The sequence below is a fragment of the Cherax quadricarinatus genome, chromosome 13, assembly GCF_038502225.1.
Source record: "Cherax quadricarinatus isolate ZL_2023a chromosome 13, ASM3850222v1, whole genome shotgun sequence".
Taxonomy (NCBI): Eukaryota; Metazoa; Arthropoda; class Malacostraca; order Decapoda; family Parastacidae; genus Cherax; species Cherax quadricarinatus.
This window is the reverse complement of record NC_091304.1, coordinates 8,197,607-8,212,725: the sequence shown is the minus strand read 5'-3', so window position 1 is coordinate 8,212,725 and position 15,119 is coordinate 8,197,607. Positions and strand designations below refer to the sequence as shown.

The following is a 15,119-nucleotide window of genomic DNA, read 5'->3' as shown; positions in this document are numbered from 1 at the left end:
GCCTCTCCTCACTTGGCGATGTACACCTACCATACAACTTATGACCTGCTCGACATACGTCCACTCAACTTACGACCGTGCATCTGGCAGCTGGGCTGGGTCGGCTGATGCACACCGCTGTACAATAATTGACGATACTCGCAGCGCCAATGTGTCTTGCAGGCAGCATCAGTTTGAGTAACCCTGCCCTATCAGCAGCATCATACTGTATTAATTGGACAGTAAATTTCACCATGGCCCCTAAGATAAAGTCTGAATCTTGCACTGGAGATTGTGGCAAGAAAGGCTCTTACTCTCGAACTCTCTATTTGTTTTCACTGTTGCACATAAACCTGTCTGTATCTGTCTGCCAGTATCTCTGTGTGTCTGTTTATCTTTCTGTCTACCTGTGTGTCTGTCTGTACCTGTGTGTTTGTCTACCTGTGTGTCTATGTCTACCTGTGTGTGTCTTTCTGCCTACCTGTGTGTCTGTCTTTGTCTTCCTGTGTGTGTCTGTCTTTCTGTCTACCTGTGTCTGTCTTTCTGTCTGCTTGTCTGTCTCAGAGCCACTCATTAAGAGTGTAATTGAAGATGCCATATTAATACTTATAGTAACACAATAATAATCACTGAGGTGCATTAAATGTGTATAAAACGTTAATATAGACATTTTGCTTAGTCCATCTATGATTTTTTGTTTTCAAAATTATATAATAAACATGCTACATAACATATAAACATATAAATTAACAAATATGAGATGTTTTTCTGGTCGGCTTGACAGAGTGAACAAAAACCATTCGTGTCCGGGCTGGTAACAACAACAATGACAACGTTTGTTTGCATAACTCGCGAACCTTCTACTCTCATTCTCTCTCTCGTTTATTCATTTAATCTTGTTTACTCGCCTCTCACTCTACATTAAGACTACAGATATTTTAAGGTAAGTAATGAGTGGACACGATTATAATATTATTAATATTAGTACTTCTTTCTTTCTTTCAACACACCGGCCGTATCCCACCAAGGCAAGGTAGCCCAAAAAGAAAAACGAAAGTTTCTCTTTTAAATTTAGTAATTTATACGGGAGAAGGGGTTACTAGCCCCTTGCTCCCGGTATTTTAGTCTCCTCTTACAACACGCATGGCTTACGGAGGAAGAATTCTGTTTCACTTTCCCATGGAGATTAGAGGAAATAAACAAGAACAAGAACTAGAAAGAAAATGGAAGAATACCCAGAGGGGTGTATATATATGCTTGTACATGTATGTGTAGTGTGACCTAAGTGCAAGTAGAAGTAGCAAGACATACCTGAAATCTTGCATGTTTATGAGACAGACAAAAGACACCAGCAATCCTACCATCATGTAAAACAATTATAGGTTTACATTGTACACTCACTTGGCAGGACGGTAGTACCTCCCTGGGCAGTTGCTGTTTACCAACCTACTACCTAGGTAATATTAGTACATATGTATTATTATAATAATAATAATAATAATTATTAATATTATTTTTAATTTAGGGCACTGGAGCACAGATCCACTGTATAGCACTTTGTCTGGATTTTTTGGGGTTATCCTAGGTAATTTATACTATGTATGATAACTTCACTTACGTGTGCCTATGAGAGAGAGAGATACAGAGAAAGAGACAGCCACATTCAGTCAGCCAACCACCCACCCACCCACCTGGCCACCCAGCCAGCCGGATATCCGTATTACACGTTCCAGAGTTGTTTCTCTTTACTTAGGGTATAGGTTATACATCATTCTGGCAGGACGACACTACCAGTGGTATTATCCCATTCCACTGTGTCGACAAAACATAAAGATAACAGTAACATATGATACTGTATGCGATGTAAAATTTACAATACAGTTCACTACCATGTATACAATATATACAGTACATGTACATAAATAATTAAAATATAGCAATAAAAGTAAATCATGGTAAAAAGAATGAAATAATGATTGTACAATACATTACAGTACTATGTAGGTAGTTTATATAAGTAAGGTTTGACATTATGCCCCACCCAGTATGTCGGCAATTTTCAAAGGTTTGACTTACGTCCATTTTGACTTATGACCGGTTGGTCGGAACCAAGCTTGGTCGTAAGTCGGATGGTACCTGTACTTGTTTACTGATGACTCGGACTTACGACGGGCTCTCTGACCAGTATGCATACTTAAATAATGTATATTAGAGCTGATTTCCTCTATTCTGTTTATTACAGTGTACAGTACACTACTGTATAAACATATAAAAATATACTAAAAATATTGTAAGTGGTGCAAAGGTGACATTAAAACAATGTCAGAGATGGTTGGTACAAACCTACCATTATAGTATGCTCCTTGCTTAGCAGCGAATTAGTTTACTGATGTGGTCTTAGGAGCGGAACTGCGTCGTTAAGCGAGGAAAGGCTGTATTGTATTTGTACAATACTTGTATTAAACATTTATGAAATTGTCTTGTTAAGAGTTAAAAAATTATCATTTTAGTACAGTTTATACTGAGTAGTGATTATATCTAATTAATAATATAAATTATGAAAAGGATTATCACTACAATAATTACAACAAATTCTGTACTAATCTCTACATACTTGGTCTGGTAACAGAAAGATGGGGATATGGAAGAAAGGGGATAGGTATATACTGCCTATAAAACAGTATAAGATGGTTTATGCTTGTGGCTAAAACAGGTTTGAAAGTATGTACCTTCTTCAGGTCTTCATTGTTTGGACTTGCAGAGGTGTATGTTGATATTCATTCTTCTACACACCTTAGTTAATTGAATTGTACATCTTTACTTAATTGAAATGTTTACTTAACTTTTTATAATTGGTTTGATAAATCAGCCTGATTTTTTTCTTACAAGCTTATTTTGCTGAAAATTTCTATGGTATGTCAGTATATTTAAGGTTATCTTTAATATAAAACTATATTCTGAGAAGAGCAAAAGTTTTGTAATTCCTCTTAATTTTTGTTTTTAAATTTTTTTTACAATGTTTAAGTAAAGTTGGCATGAGTAACCTGTATGAGTTATTGAAAAATATGCCATGGCGGATGGTGAAGAGAGCCTAAGCTACTGTCCTTTCAACGTGTAATTAAACAACTTGACAAACTACCTGATTTTGGCTGATACATTAGTATCAGCCAACAATAGTTTGGTAAACAGACACATATGCAACCTAATTAGACATTTAGGTAACGTTTTGCCCACCAGGAGGGACTTTGTCATGGTTAATACTTGTAATACATGGACACATTGAGTACATATAGAGGAGGCGAGTGGGGTAGTAGTTAGAAGTGGTGTCTCAAGTGATGATGGTGTTGTGTGTTTGAGGTAGGATTTGTTCTATAGTAGAGATAATAAAGCTGTCATTATTCTATGTAAGAGTGATGGGAACATATTGTAATGAGGGCTGCATTTATGCACTTGCTCCTCCATGTGTCTTGGTCGTTTAAACCCAGACAGGCCTCACCTATCATCCCTTCTCCTCCCCTCCTCCATCCCTCCTCCATCCCTCCTCCTTCTCCCCCTCCTCCATCCCTCCTCCATCCCTCCTCCTCCTCCCCCCCTCCTCCTCCCCCTCCTCCTCCTCCTCCTCCTCCCCCTCCTCCCCCTCCTCCTCCCCCTCCTCCTCCCCCTCCTCCTCCCCCTCCTCCTCCCCCTCCTCCTCCCCTTCCTCCTCCCCTTCCTCCACCCCTTCCCCCTCCTTCCCCCTCCCCCTCCCTCCCCCCTCCTCCTACCCCCCTCCTACCCCCTCCTACCCCCTCCTACCCCCCTCCCCCCCTCCTCCCCCTCCTCCTCCTCCTTCCCCTCCTCCCCTCCTCCCCCTTCCCCTCCTTCCCCTCCTCCTCCTTCCCCTCCTCCCCCTCCTCCTACCCCTACCCCCATCCTCTTCCTCCCCCTCTCCCTCTTCATCTCCCTCCTCTCCTCCTTCCCCTCCTACTCCTCTCCCCCTCCCATCTCCCAACCTCCTCCTCCCCCTCTTCCTCCTTACCCCTCTTCCTCCTCCCCCTATTCCTCCTCTTCCTCCTCCCCTCTTCCTCCTCCCCCCTCTTTCTCCTCCCTTCTCCTCCTCCCTCCTTTTCCATCCTCCCTCTGCCTTTTCTCTCTCATCCTCACCCCTTCTCTCTCCCCTTCACCCCCTACTCTTTTCTCTTCTCTCCTCCCTCTCATTTTCCCCCTCTTCCTCTTCCCTTTCTCTTTCCCCCTTCCTCCTGCTCCTACTGTTCCTAATCCATCTTTCTCATCCCTCTTCTCTCTTTTTTATTCTCCCTTCTCATATTCTCCCTCTTCCTTCTCCTTCTCTTCCCTCCCTCCTGCATCTCCTCCCTCCCTCTCTCTTGCACTTCCCTCTCTCTTCCCTTCTCTCTGCCTCACTTCCCTTTTCCTCCCTCCCTCCCTCTCTTCTCTTCTCCCTTCCTCCTCCCCACCTTTCCCCTTCCTTTCCACTCCCTTCCCCTCCATCCCTCTCTTCTCTTTCTCCTCCTTTTCCCTTCACTTCCTCTTTCCTCATACATCCTCTTTCATCCTCCATCCCTTCTCTTTCCTCTCTCCTCCTTTGCCCTCCCCCTCCTATTCCTTCTTCCTCCCCCTCTATCCCACTTTCCTCTTCCTCCCTTCCCCTCCATTCCTCCCTCTCTTCTTTTTCCTCTTCCCTCTCCTTCCATCCCTCTCCTTTTTCCTCCTCCCTTCCCTTCCATCCCTCTCATTTTTCCTCCCTCCCCCTCCATCTCTTACTTTTTTCCTCTTCCCTCTCTCCCTCACTTTTTTCCTCCCCCCCCATCCTTCTATCCTCTTTCTGCCTTCCTCCGCTTTCCTCTTTCTCCTCCTTTTCCCTCCTCACCTTTATCCTCTTCCTTTCCTTCTACCTCTTCTTTCTTCCTCCATCCCATTTCTTTTCTCTTTCCCCTACTTTCCCCCCTTCTTTTCCTCTTTCCTCCTCCTCCTCCCTCTTTGTCTTTCCTCTTACTCCCTCTTCCTCTTTCCTCCTCCTCCCTCCTCTTCCTCTTTCCTCCTCCTCCCTCCTCTTCCTCTTTCCTCCTCCTTCCTCTTTCTCTTTCCTCCTCCTCCCTCCTCTTCCTCTTTCCTCCTCCTTCCTCTTTCTCTTTCCTCCTCCTCCCACCACTTCCTCTTTCCTCCTCCTTCCTCTTTCTCTTTCCTCCTCCTCCCTCCTCTTCCTCTTTCCTCCTCCTTCCTCTTTCTCTTTCCTCCTCCTCCCTCCTCTTCCTCTTTCCTCCTCCTCCCTCCTCTTCCTCTTTCCTCCTCCTCCCTCCTCTTCCTCTTTCCTCCTCCTTCCTCTTTCTCTTTCCTCCTCCTCCCTCCATGCCTCTTCCTCAACATCTCAGTAACAACACAGGAGTTATGAACATTTACCACTAAGACTTAACTCATGTACAATAATTTATTTATTGCATGACATTGTTAAAGCCTGGAAGAAGATATAGTATTGATATCCAAATCACAAATACGTTTTCTGAAAAATCATGCTGAATGCCTCATTAATTGTTTTATTATTTTAAGCTTGTTTTTTTTTTTTTGTTAATTGAAATTAATCTACTTGTTAAAGTTCTGTGTTCTATTTTCTCCTCACTTCTTTCATAAACCTATAAATATCTTTATAAGTTGAAAATCTTTTCTGTTGGTCACAAATAATATATCAGTAGTTGCCAACTAACTCAGGAAAGAAGTTACTAAGTGAAGGTGAATTACCTTAATAATCATTTTGTATGCATAACCATTTGTCATGTAGGTGCTGCTGAACCATGTTGAGTATGATCGTGTGGGCACCCAACAATCTCTGGTGCTATGCTCTCTCAAGACCAAATATGTGAACCTGACAGCCAACGACACCACCACCACTTCCACCTCTCCGTCAGGTAGCATGGCCCATGCACACCATAAGCCATCTGCTGGAGCAAGAGAGGACCAGCTGGATGAGCCTCGTGTGGTCTTATGGCCCAGAGACAAGGTCACTTTGGGATGGAGGAAGACTTTTCCCCCTGGTGCAGGAATGGTCAACTTAGGAAACACATGCTACATGAACTCTTCGCTCCAGGTTAGCCTTTCAAATATGTCCTGCTGATAGCTGTGAGAAGGGATTAGATGCATGTAGATAAATATTAGGCTATAAAATACAGTATATATGGTTTAGATAGTAAGCTGGTTAATAACAGCCGTACGTATTTACTACTGTTTTTATAAATGCTCAACAGAAGCCTGTTAACCTTTTCACTGTTGTTCCCGTGGATCTACATTGTTGGGATAAGCATCAAAGAGACATATTACGTGTAAATTGTAACACACTCAGATTGGCCATGGCATGAGAGAATGGGTCTGTGCACTGGGTGTGCACAGTATAAAAACAATCCTTCCACATTCAGTGCATGACAGGAATCGCTAACCCTGACCTAGCCTTCGGCTTGAAACTGACTTTCTCTCCAAGTCAGACCTAAATGTCATTGTAAGCTCCTCTCTCCTTACCTTTGATATACCTTTGATGAGTTTTGAGTGTCTTTCTACTCCCGGAGCCCAGCCATGGCCCATGCTTGTTGGGTGCTAGCCTGGTCAGTCAGGCTGCTGCTGCTGGAGGCCCACTGCCCCACATATCCATCATAGTCTGGTTGATCTGGCACCTGGTGAAGATACTTGTCCAGTTTTCTCTTGAAGACATCTACACTTGTTCCAGCAGTGTTTCTTATATCTTCTGGTAAGATGTTGAATAATCTGGGGGCCATGAATGTTGATACAGTGTTTCCTTATTGTACCCACTGCACCCTTGCTTTTCACTGGGTTTATTTTGCACTTCCTCCCATATCTCTCACTCCGGTATGTTGTTATGGCAGTGTGAACATTTAGGACTAGGCCCTCAAGTATCATTCTCTTCTCCAGTGAGTACATATTCAAGGCTTTAATGCCTTAACTGTCCAAACGTAGATCTGCATTGTTACAGCTAGCGCTCCAAACGTATGTCAACATTTTATTTTTCCTGCCTCCAAATTTGGCACGATTGACCTGAGATGCCTGGTCAGTATAAAAGGGGTCTTAACACTTGGTGTGTGCAGTATTAAAAAAATCTATAATTAAGGGAAAGGGAGACAAAAGAGATTGTAAAAATTATAAGGGAATAAGTTTACTGAGTATACCAGGTAAAGTGTATGGTAGGGTTATTATTGAAAGAATTAGAGGTAAGACAGAGAGCAGGTTTGCAGATGAATAAGGAGGTTTTAGAATGGGTAGGGGATGTGTAGATCAGGTGTTTACATTGAAGCATATAAGTGAACAATAGATGAAGGCAGAGATGTTTTCATTGCTCTCCATGGAGAGCAATGAAAGAGAGAAACTTTCATTTTTCTTTTTAGGTCACCCTGCCTCGGTGGGATATGGCCGATTTGTTGAGGGAAAAAACGTTTTCACTTCATTTATGGATTTAGAAAAGGCATATGATAAGGTGGATAGGGGAGCAATGTGGCAGATGTTGCAAGTACATGGAATAGGTAGTAAGTTACTAAATGCTCTAAAGTTTTTATGAGGATAGTGGGGCTCAGGTTAGAGTGTGTAGGAGAGAGGGAGATAACTTTCCAGTGAAAGTAGGCCTTAGACAGGGATGCGTAATGTCACCATGGTTGTTTAACATGTTTATAGATGGAGTTGTAAAAGAAGTAAATGCTAGGATGTTGGGGAGAAGGATGGGATTAAATTATGGGGAATCAAATACAGAATGGGAGTTGACACAGTTTTTGCTGATGATACTGTGCTTATGGGAGATTCTAAAGAGAAGTTGTAAATGTTAGTGGACGAGTTTGGGAGGGCATGTAAAAGTAGAAAGTTAAAAGTGAACATAGACGTAAGAGCATAAGAATAGAAGATTTTGTTGGCTGCTGTGTCTTGGCCGAGACAACGTAATTTATGCCATGTCGGCACTTATTCCCAGGGGAGGTTCCTGATTGGTTCCCAGACCATACTTGCTCCGCCCACTACTATGATCTCAAACAGTGAATTTTTATTATATTTGAAGGAAATATATAAGAAATTGATAAAAATGCACTGGAAAAAAAATGGCATGTCAGCGTTCATGCTACGCAAGGCTCTGTCACCATACATGTTATAAATTACTACAATTCCTTGTAGAAACATCATATAATGATGATAATTACACCAGGGTGTTGCCTGAAAGTTCAGCTATTTTGTGGTAAGATTAACTCAATTTTCGTATTTTTTCGTTTTTTTTTTTTTCACTCCGTACACCGCACCATTCATTGGCCCCTTAAATTATGGGGAATCAAATACAAAATAGGAGTTGACATAGTTACTTTTTGCTGATGATACTGTGCTTTTGGGAGATTTAAAAGAAAAGTTGGAAAGGTTAGTGGATGAGTTTGGGAGGGTGTGTAAAGAAAGTTGAAAGTGAACATAGATAAGAGTAAGATGAGGGTATCAAACGAGTTAGGTAAAGAAAAATTGGATATCACATTAGAGGGAGGGGGTGTGGAAGAAGTGAATGTTTTCGGATATTTTGGAGTAGATTTGTCAGCATATGGGTTTATAAAGGATGAAGTTAACCATAGAATTGATGAAGGAAAAATGGTGAGTAGTGCATTGAGGTGTCTGTGGAGACAAAAAATGTTATCCATGGAGGCAAAGAAGGGAATGTGCAAGAGTATAGTGGTACCAAAACACTTGAATGGGTGTGAAGCATGGGTTGTGAATGCTGTAGTGAGGAGGAGGCTGGAGGTAGTGATGTGGTGTCTAAGGGCATTTTTTTTTTTTTTCCAACAAGTCGGCCGTCTCCCACCGAGGCAGGACAATGTGTGGTATAAATACTAAGCAGAAAATTCATAATGTGGAAATTAGGAGGTGTGGAGTTACAGAAAGTATTATTCAGAGGGCTCAAGAGGGCTTAGTGAGGTGGTTTAGTCATTTAGAGATGTTGGAGCAAAGTAAAATGACTTGGAGGGTGTATAAATCTGTAGTGAAGGGAAGGAGGGGTAGGGGTCGTCCTAAGTAAGGATAGAAGGAGGGGGTAAATGAGGTTTTGTGTGCAAGAGGCCTGGACATGCAGCAAACTTGTGTGTGTGTGTTAAATAAGAGTAAATGAAGACAAATGGTTTTTGGGACCTGATGAGCTGTTGGAGTGTGAGCATGTAATATTTTGTGAAGGGATTCAGGGAAACCAGTTTGCTGGGCTTTAGTCCTGGAGGTGGGAAGTACAGTGCCTGCACTTTAAAGTAGTGGTTTGGGATATTGGCTGTGACATCTAAACTGTCAAGTCTGGGCACCTCTGCAAAGACAGTGATTATGTGTGAATGATGGTGAAAGTGTTTCTTTTTTGGGTCACCCTGCCTCAGTGGGAGATGGCTGATGTGTTAAAAAAAAAAAAGAAATTTAATTTTTTTCTGTATGTTTTTTATCCTAGGCACTCTTCCACATCCCAGCCATGGCTAATTGGCTTATGGAAGATCTCTCATCCCACACTCAGCGATGTGAAATCAACTCCAGCAATGCTTCCTTCTGCTCCGTTTGTGCAATGATGAGGACCTTCCGTTCCACGCTTGATCGGTCAAACACGGTTATAAAGCCATCACTCATACAACACAAGCTGAAAAGTTAGTTATATTTCTTCTTCTGACCATATCTTTAAAAATTTTGTTTATCTCTGTTAGTTGAGCTACTATTCTTTATTCAGTATGTTGATATAAGTTGCTTGTGTTAATACTAAGATGTTTAATACAACTATCAAGTACTAAGATTTTTAAATTTCTTTGCGTAATTCTCTTTTCCTAGTACTTGGATATGCTCATATTTACAAGATATCTTATGAGGGAAATTTTAATGATAATAGAAGATAAGGTAAATATATATCACAATTTAGGAGCTTGTCACATAAAGTACCGTGCAATAATTTTTTGTCTTAAAGTCGAAGTTTAAAGTTTACAGGTTTAGTGTCTAATTTTTATAGGTCTACTTTTTCCTGCTAAACAGAAGACTGTCTTGAATCCCTGCAAGGCTTTTAATAGTTCAATAATTTTAAGTGGTTAATGTTTTCTTCATATTGTCTTGCATCTTTCATTTTTACTCTCATTACTTTTGTCTAAGTCTTCTACCTTCATCTTCATTTTTCCATTTTTTCATTATAATCTTATCTTTTGGCAGTTTCTCCTTTTCTGTCTATTCTTTCTCCTTAAATCATTTCCTTTTTTAACAGTCAAGTCTTAGCTTCAGAAAACTGTACAGGTATATGTAGTACTGTTATATAAGTTATTAATTACAGGCATTGGAAAGACCCTTATGTATGGACGTCAAGAAGATGCTCACGAATTCATTAAGCTACTTTTGGATCATATGGAAAAGTCATACCTCGCATTCAGGAGAGCAACTAAGCTTGATCATCGATCCAAGGAGACCACACCTCTCAATCAAATATTTGGAGGCTACATTAGACAACAGGGTAAGTTTAACTGCTTATTTCAAGCTTTTATACAGTTCTGTGTAGCAAGACACATTAGCAAATGAAATAAAGAGATTGAGTGATTTGTTCATGTGATACAGCTCTTGTTTAGAGGTGATAATTCTCATTTGTGAATGGGTTTTTGTTAGTATATTTATAAATTTTCTTTACAGCATTTTATATTTCAAGGGTTCAGTTTTGATTTGCATGGAGTTACTGAATTAGACATAAGGTAATAGGGTAGATTTTCTGCAGGTGCAATTGATGTACAGAACTTCTTCTTTAACACCTAATACTGTTCATATTTTTCGTTCTTTGAGTTGCATTATGTCAATAGCTGTCCACCTAATTTCATACATATTCTTTTCTGCACTATAAAATGGTTAACCACACAGTTTATTCATTTGTCATCAAAGTTGTAATGCTTTTTCTACTTGGTCACATAAGTAGATGCTCTTTCGTGAAGTTATGTGCATTGTAAAGTATTACTCAACACTTAAGCAGCTTACCATGCAGTAATGCAGTAGAGTATACATCAGTGATTTTGCACAAAGCATGATTGTATTTCTTAAATTGTGTCACTTTAACATGATTTTTTCTTTGGAATTAAAAATAATCAAAGGCCTAATTGTCGAGTAAGCAGACCAAAACCAGCATGTTGTATAAGCCTAAGAAAATTTGAATACACGATGTTCTCATACCTCAAATGGCTATTATGCCTAAAGCGTAAGATTACTTGTTTGCTCACATGCATCTGTATAATTACACGACATTGTATTGATATGGGCTTGAAAAAAACAAGCCTCATAATTTTATCCATTAAACTAGACCCATCCCTTGCAATTTACAGGTTCATAATTTTGAGAATTTCCAAATAAAAATCATTATAAATCATTATAAATGATTTTTCATTTACAAATATTCAAGAGCTTGGATCACAAATGGCAAATTTATTCCCCATAAAATTAATAAAGAATGCTCAGAATTATGAACCCTAAACCTGTGAATCTGTGGAAGGAGTTGGAATTTAGTAGAATCTTAAATTTAGTAATTGAAACTAAAATGGAGATTCCAGTTTTAAACTTAAACCAGATAAACCTTTGTCAGTCTTATAAAAAAAAACCGCTTCTTAGCCTCCACCAAATCTATCTTTAAATCAGGAAAATAACTAACTTGAGTTGACTGTAAGATATGTCACATGCAGCAGCAGTGACAAAAGATTTTTCAGTAAACTCCAAAGGTAGATTCATTTTACAATATTAATATTGGTTAGATGTGGACTACTAAGTTTGGTGAGGGTTTATTCACTGCAAACCTGGGAACTGTCATTAGAGTCAACTGTATATTTGTCAAATATGCATCACCTATGAAGCAAAAGATTGTGCAGTTAACTCCAAAAGTAGCATCCAGTTTTCAAGATAGGCTGGGTGGGATTTTTTTTTTTTTTTTTTTTTTTTTTTTTTAACAAAATTTGTAGTCTAAGTTTCAGCTTCTAATGGTGAGATTAGATTTTTTCAGATTTAAACGTCTTACATTAAATGAATATTCAAGTGAGTAAGACTTTGTACGGTGGATTTGTAAATAAGGACATATTTGTGAAGTTTATACTCTTGTCTAGATCTTTGTGTATGAGGTTTTACCAAGACTAATATAAATAAGAGATTGCTTAATGTGTGTCTGCCACATTGCAGATGGTATACAATACTGATAAGTTGATAAAAAAGACACATTTCACCTACACTGCAGGCTTCATAAGTTGAATACAGAGATGAATCACACTCCAGGAGACATCAGCATTGGTGGAAAATGAAGTAGAGGTAGTTGATGTTATCAGTCCAGGCTAAGAAATTGATCATCTTGCACCTAGGGTGATGGACTGATTACACCAACTGCTTCTCCACATCATCTACTTCAACTTCCACCAATGCCAATATCTCTCTGTTTGACTGATTCAGCCTATGGTTGGGCAAAACATTTCGTCAGTGAAGATTCCTAGTCTTGCACATCTCTCTCTCACAATTGCCTAGACATGTATCATATTGAGAGTACAGTGTATTCAAACTGCGTATATGGGAATGAGCTTAGAGAAGGGTGTTGGTACAGTTGATGTATGAGAGATTTTGATGTGTTTGTATTAGAAGCAATTTGAGCTGAAGTTAGTGTAGCCTAGATAACTTCATCAGGAAAGATAATCAAACATTTACCTCTCAAAATCTACCGCGCTCTCATCAGATTTTTCATTTCGCACTATTCTTTCTGAGTTAATCACTTGTGCTTGAAAATCTTTAAGCAGCTATCTCTTATATTTCCTGTATTTAGTTATATCACTCCTCATTTTGCCTTTTCTTGTAAATCCTCTCCTTTAGTATTTAAAATTGTTTATCATCTCTTAAAGTAATTGTGCTTGTAAATAGAAAATTTTCTGGTTGATCTAATTTGTACACACTTTCTCTTACATATAAAAGGGTGACTCATGAAGATTCATCCTTAACCACCTTAATCTGTGAACATCTTCGCACATGTCAAAAAACCAGTTGCAGTGTTTGAAAGAATTCAGCACGTTATTTCAGCTATCTGTACGTAGTGAACCATTTGTCAGCTGTTGGCACTTTGATGAAATGAAAATTTATGCAAAATGAATGAGGACTGGCTCAGTAGTTGAACGAAGGAAACCAGTAATCAAAAGGAGGGAAGTAGAAGTTTGGAAGCAAGAAAAGGTAAAGGATTAAGAAGTATTGTTTGTAGGATAGTTTGGAATATAACAGTGAAGTGTTGCATACCACTTAATAACATTTTTAATGTTGTTTACCGGTGTGCATCTTAATTGTATTTCAATTTTCTTCATTTGGCTAGCTTAAAGTCTAATCAAATGTACATTCTGTCATACACTTTTTTAACTTTGTTTTCTTCCTGACATATTGACTGATAGAAATATGCTATGCATTTTATTTAGAGGTTGAATTTTTGGCTTTCGTGCATTGGTAGGGATTTTTTGGAAAGAGTGCTGCTTTTTTAAATATCTTAAATATTATGTCTCCAATTGTCACAACTTCTATAATTTTTGTTCTATTTTCAGTTATGCCCTTTTTATTAATACCATACATCATTTGTTCTTGTTACACAGCTGTATTTCCTAATAGCTGTCCCCATCTTGTTTTTCTGTTAAAGGTAAATCTACTCTAGCTCATCTCATTCTTAAATTAAAATTAGCTGTACTATATATTCTTGCTACTTTTTTATTCCTTCAGCACAATACAGCTAGCAGTATTAATTTTTTTTATTTTCCAATCACTTATTAATGCCTGGACAGAACAAATGGCCTTGAACCTTAATAACTTTTGTAATATTTGTAATTGTTAGTAACATTACATGCTCATTTTCTCATCTCTTCTCCCTTTTCTTTTGTAGAACATTTATTTTCACATATCAGCAGCAACATTAGAAATGTGTTATGATTGGATAATCGGTCTTCGTCGTTTGAATGAATAGGAACATTTGAAGAAGAGAGAGTTTGCAAAAGGTCGAGTGTCTTGCATAAGGAATCCTAATTTTATGTACACAGTGTTCTGGGAATGATGCACACACTAGCATGTATCATGAATTGGTGCATAATTAGCAGAAGTTAGATATGCTAAAAATTGGTTAAGAAGAGGCAGTTATATTAAATGGTTAGCTTTGTTTCTGATGTATTTAGATTAAAGGAATTAAAATTTTTCCAGTTATCTATGAGGACATGCATTTGCCCTACAGCTGGTTTCATACAGATTTGGCATAGGCTTTGCTAACAATAGGTGTTTTCCTCTCAGGTATTACCAACTTCAGTTCGTATACAGTATGCTTCTCTGTTGAAGACATGGCATGCACAGTGTGAAATATTTGATGGTTTTTGGCAATATATCCTAACACCTTTGTTGGTGTTTTTGTTTCAGAGCAGTGAAAAAGTGTTGGTGAGTGCCATAGCAAGACAAGCTTTGGATAAGCTTATGTATTTTCTACCAAGTACTTGTGTAGAAGCATGCTCTATAAGAAGGAAAGCCATAATAGATCATGGTTCTCAGCTGTTTTGTTTCCTGCTGAGAAGGAAAATTATAACAGTTCCAGGTCACACTTCTCCATTGTCTGCTATAGAGCAGTAGATCGAGGAAGCTGTTGTCCTGTCACTATCGGGTAGAGATGAGAAGTTTCAGGGCCCAGTATTGGAGTGATTTGACTGGATGAACGACTCAGTTTGTTTGCTGTAAGAAAAGCTTGAGATAGTGGATTTTGCAAGACAAAAGCTACCTTCTAAGGTTTCTCTAACTAATTCTTCAAAGCAAGATTACAGCCTCTGGTTCTGGTGCATACGATCCCTGCTGGTCTTACAATATTTGACACAGTGAGTAGATATACTAGTGACTGGTTACTTGATGCAGTATGCCAGAATAAATTTTGAATGGCAGTTGATGAAAGTAATGCTCTAAGTGAAATTAAAGGAAAAATGGTAATTGGATGATGTATACACAAGTAGACAGACAAATGAGATCCAGCATGGAAATGGGTGAATGGAAAAAAGTTTTGGTATTTTATCATTACATTAATGGTAGACAATATCAACAAATTGCTGAATAAGACACATTTGCAATATGTGAGTATCTTAATTAAGATTTTTTTTATTATGAAGGTAGCCAGATGT

General features: G+C 39.0%; 1 protein-coding gene across 4 annotated transcripts in view; it reads left to right on the top strand.

Moving 5' to 3' along the window:
- scny (ubiquitin specific peptidase 36) overlaps positions 1-15,119 on the top strand; it is a 116,253-nt gene that overhangs the window by 34,316 nt on the left and 66,818 nt on the right. For all 4 annotated transcript variants that reach the window (XM_070084446.1, XM_070084445.1, XM_070084443.1 and 1 more), the window contains 3 exons: positions 5,753-6,058; positions 9,416-9,605; positions 10,271-10,447. In XM_070084446.1, the coding sequence (XP_069940547.1) occupies positions 5,753-6,058; positions 9,416-9,605; positions 10,271-10,447 (673 nt within the window). The remainder of the gene's footprint in view (positions 1-5,752; positions 6,059-9,415; positions 9,606-10,270; positions 10,448-15,119) is intronic.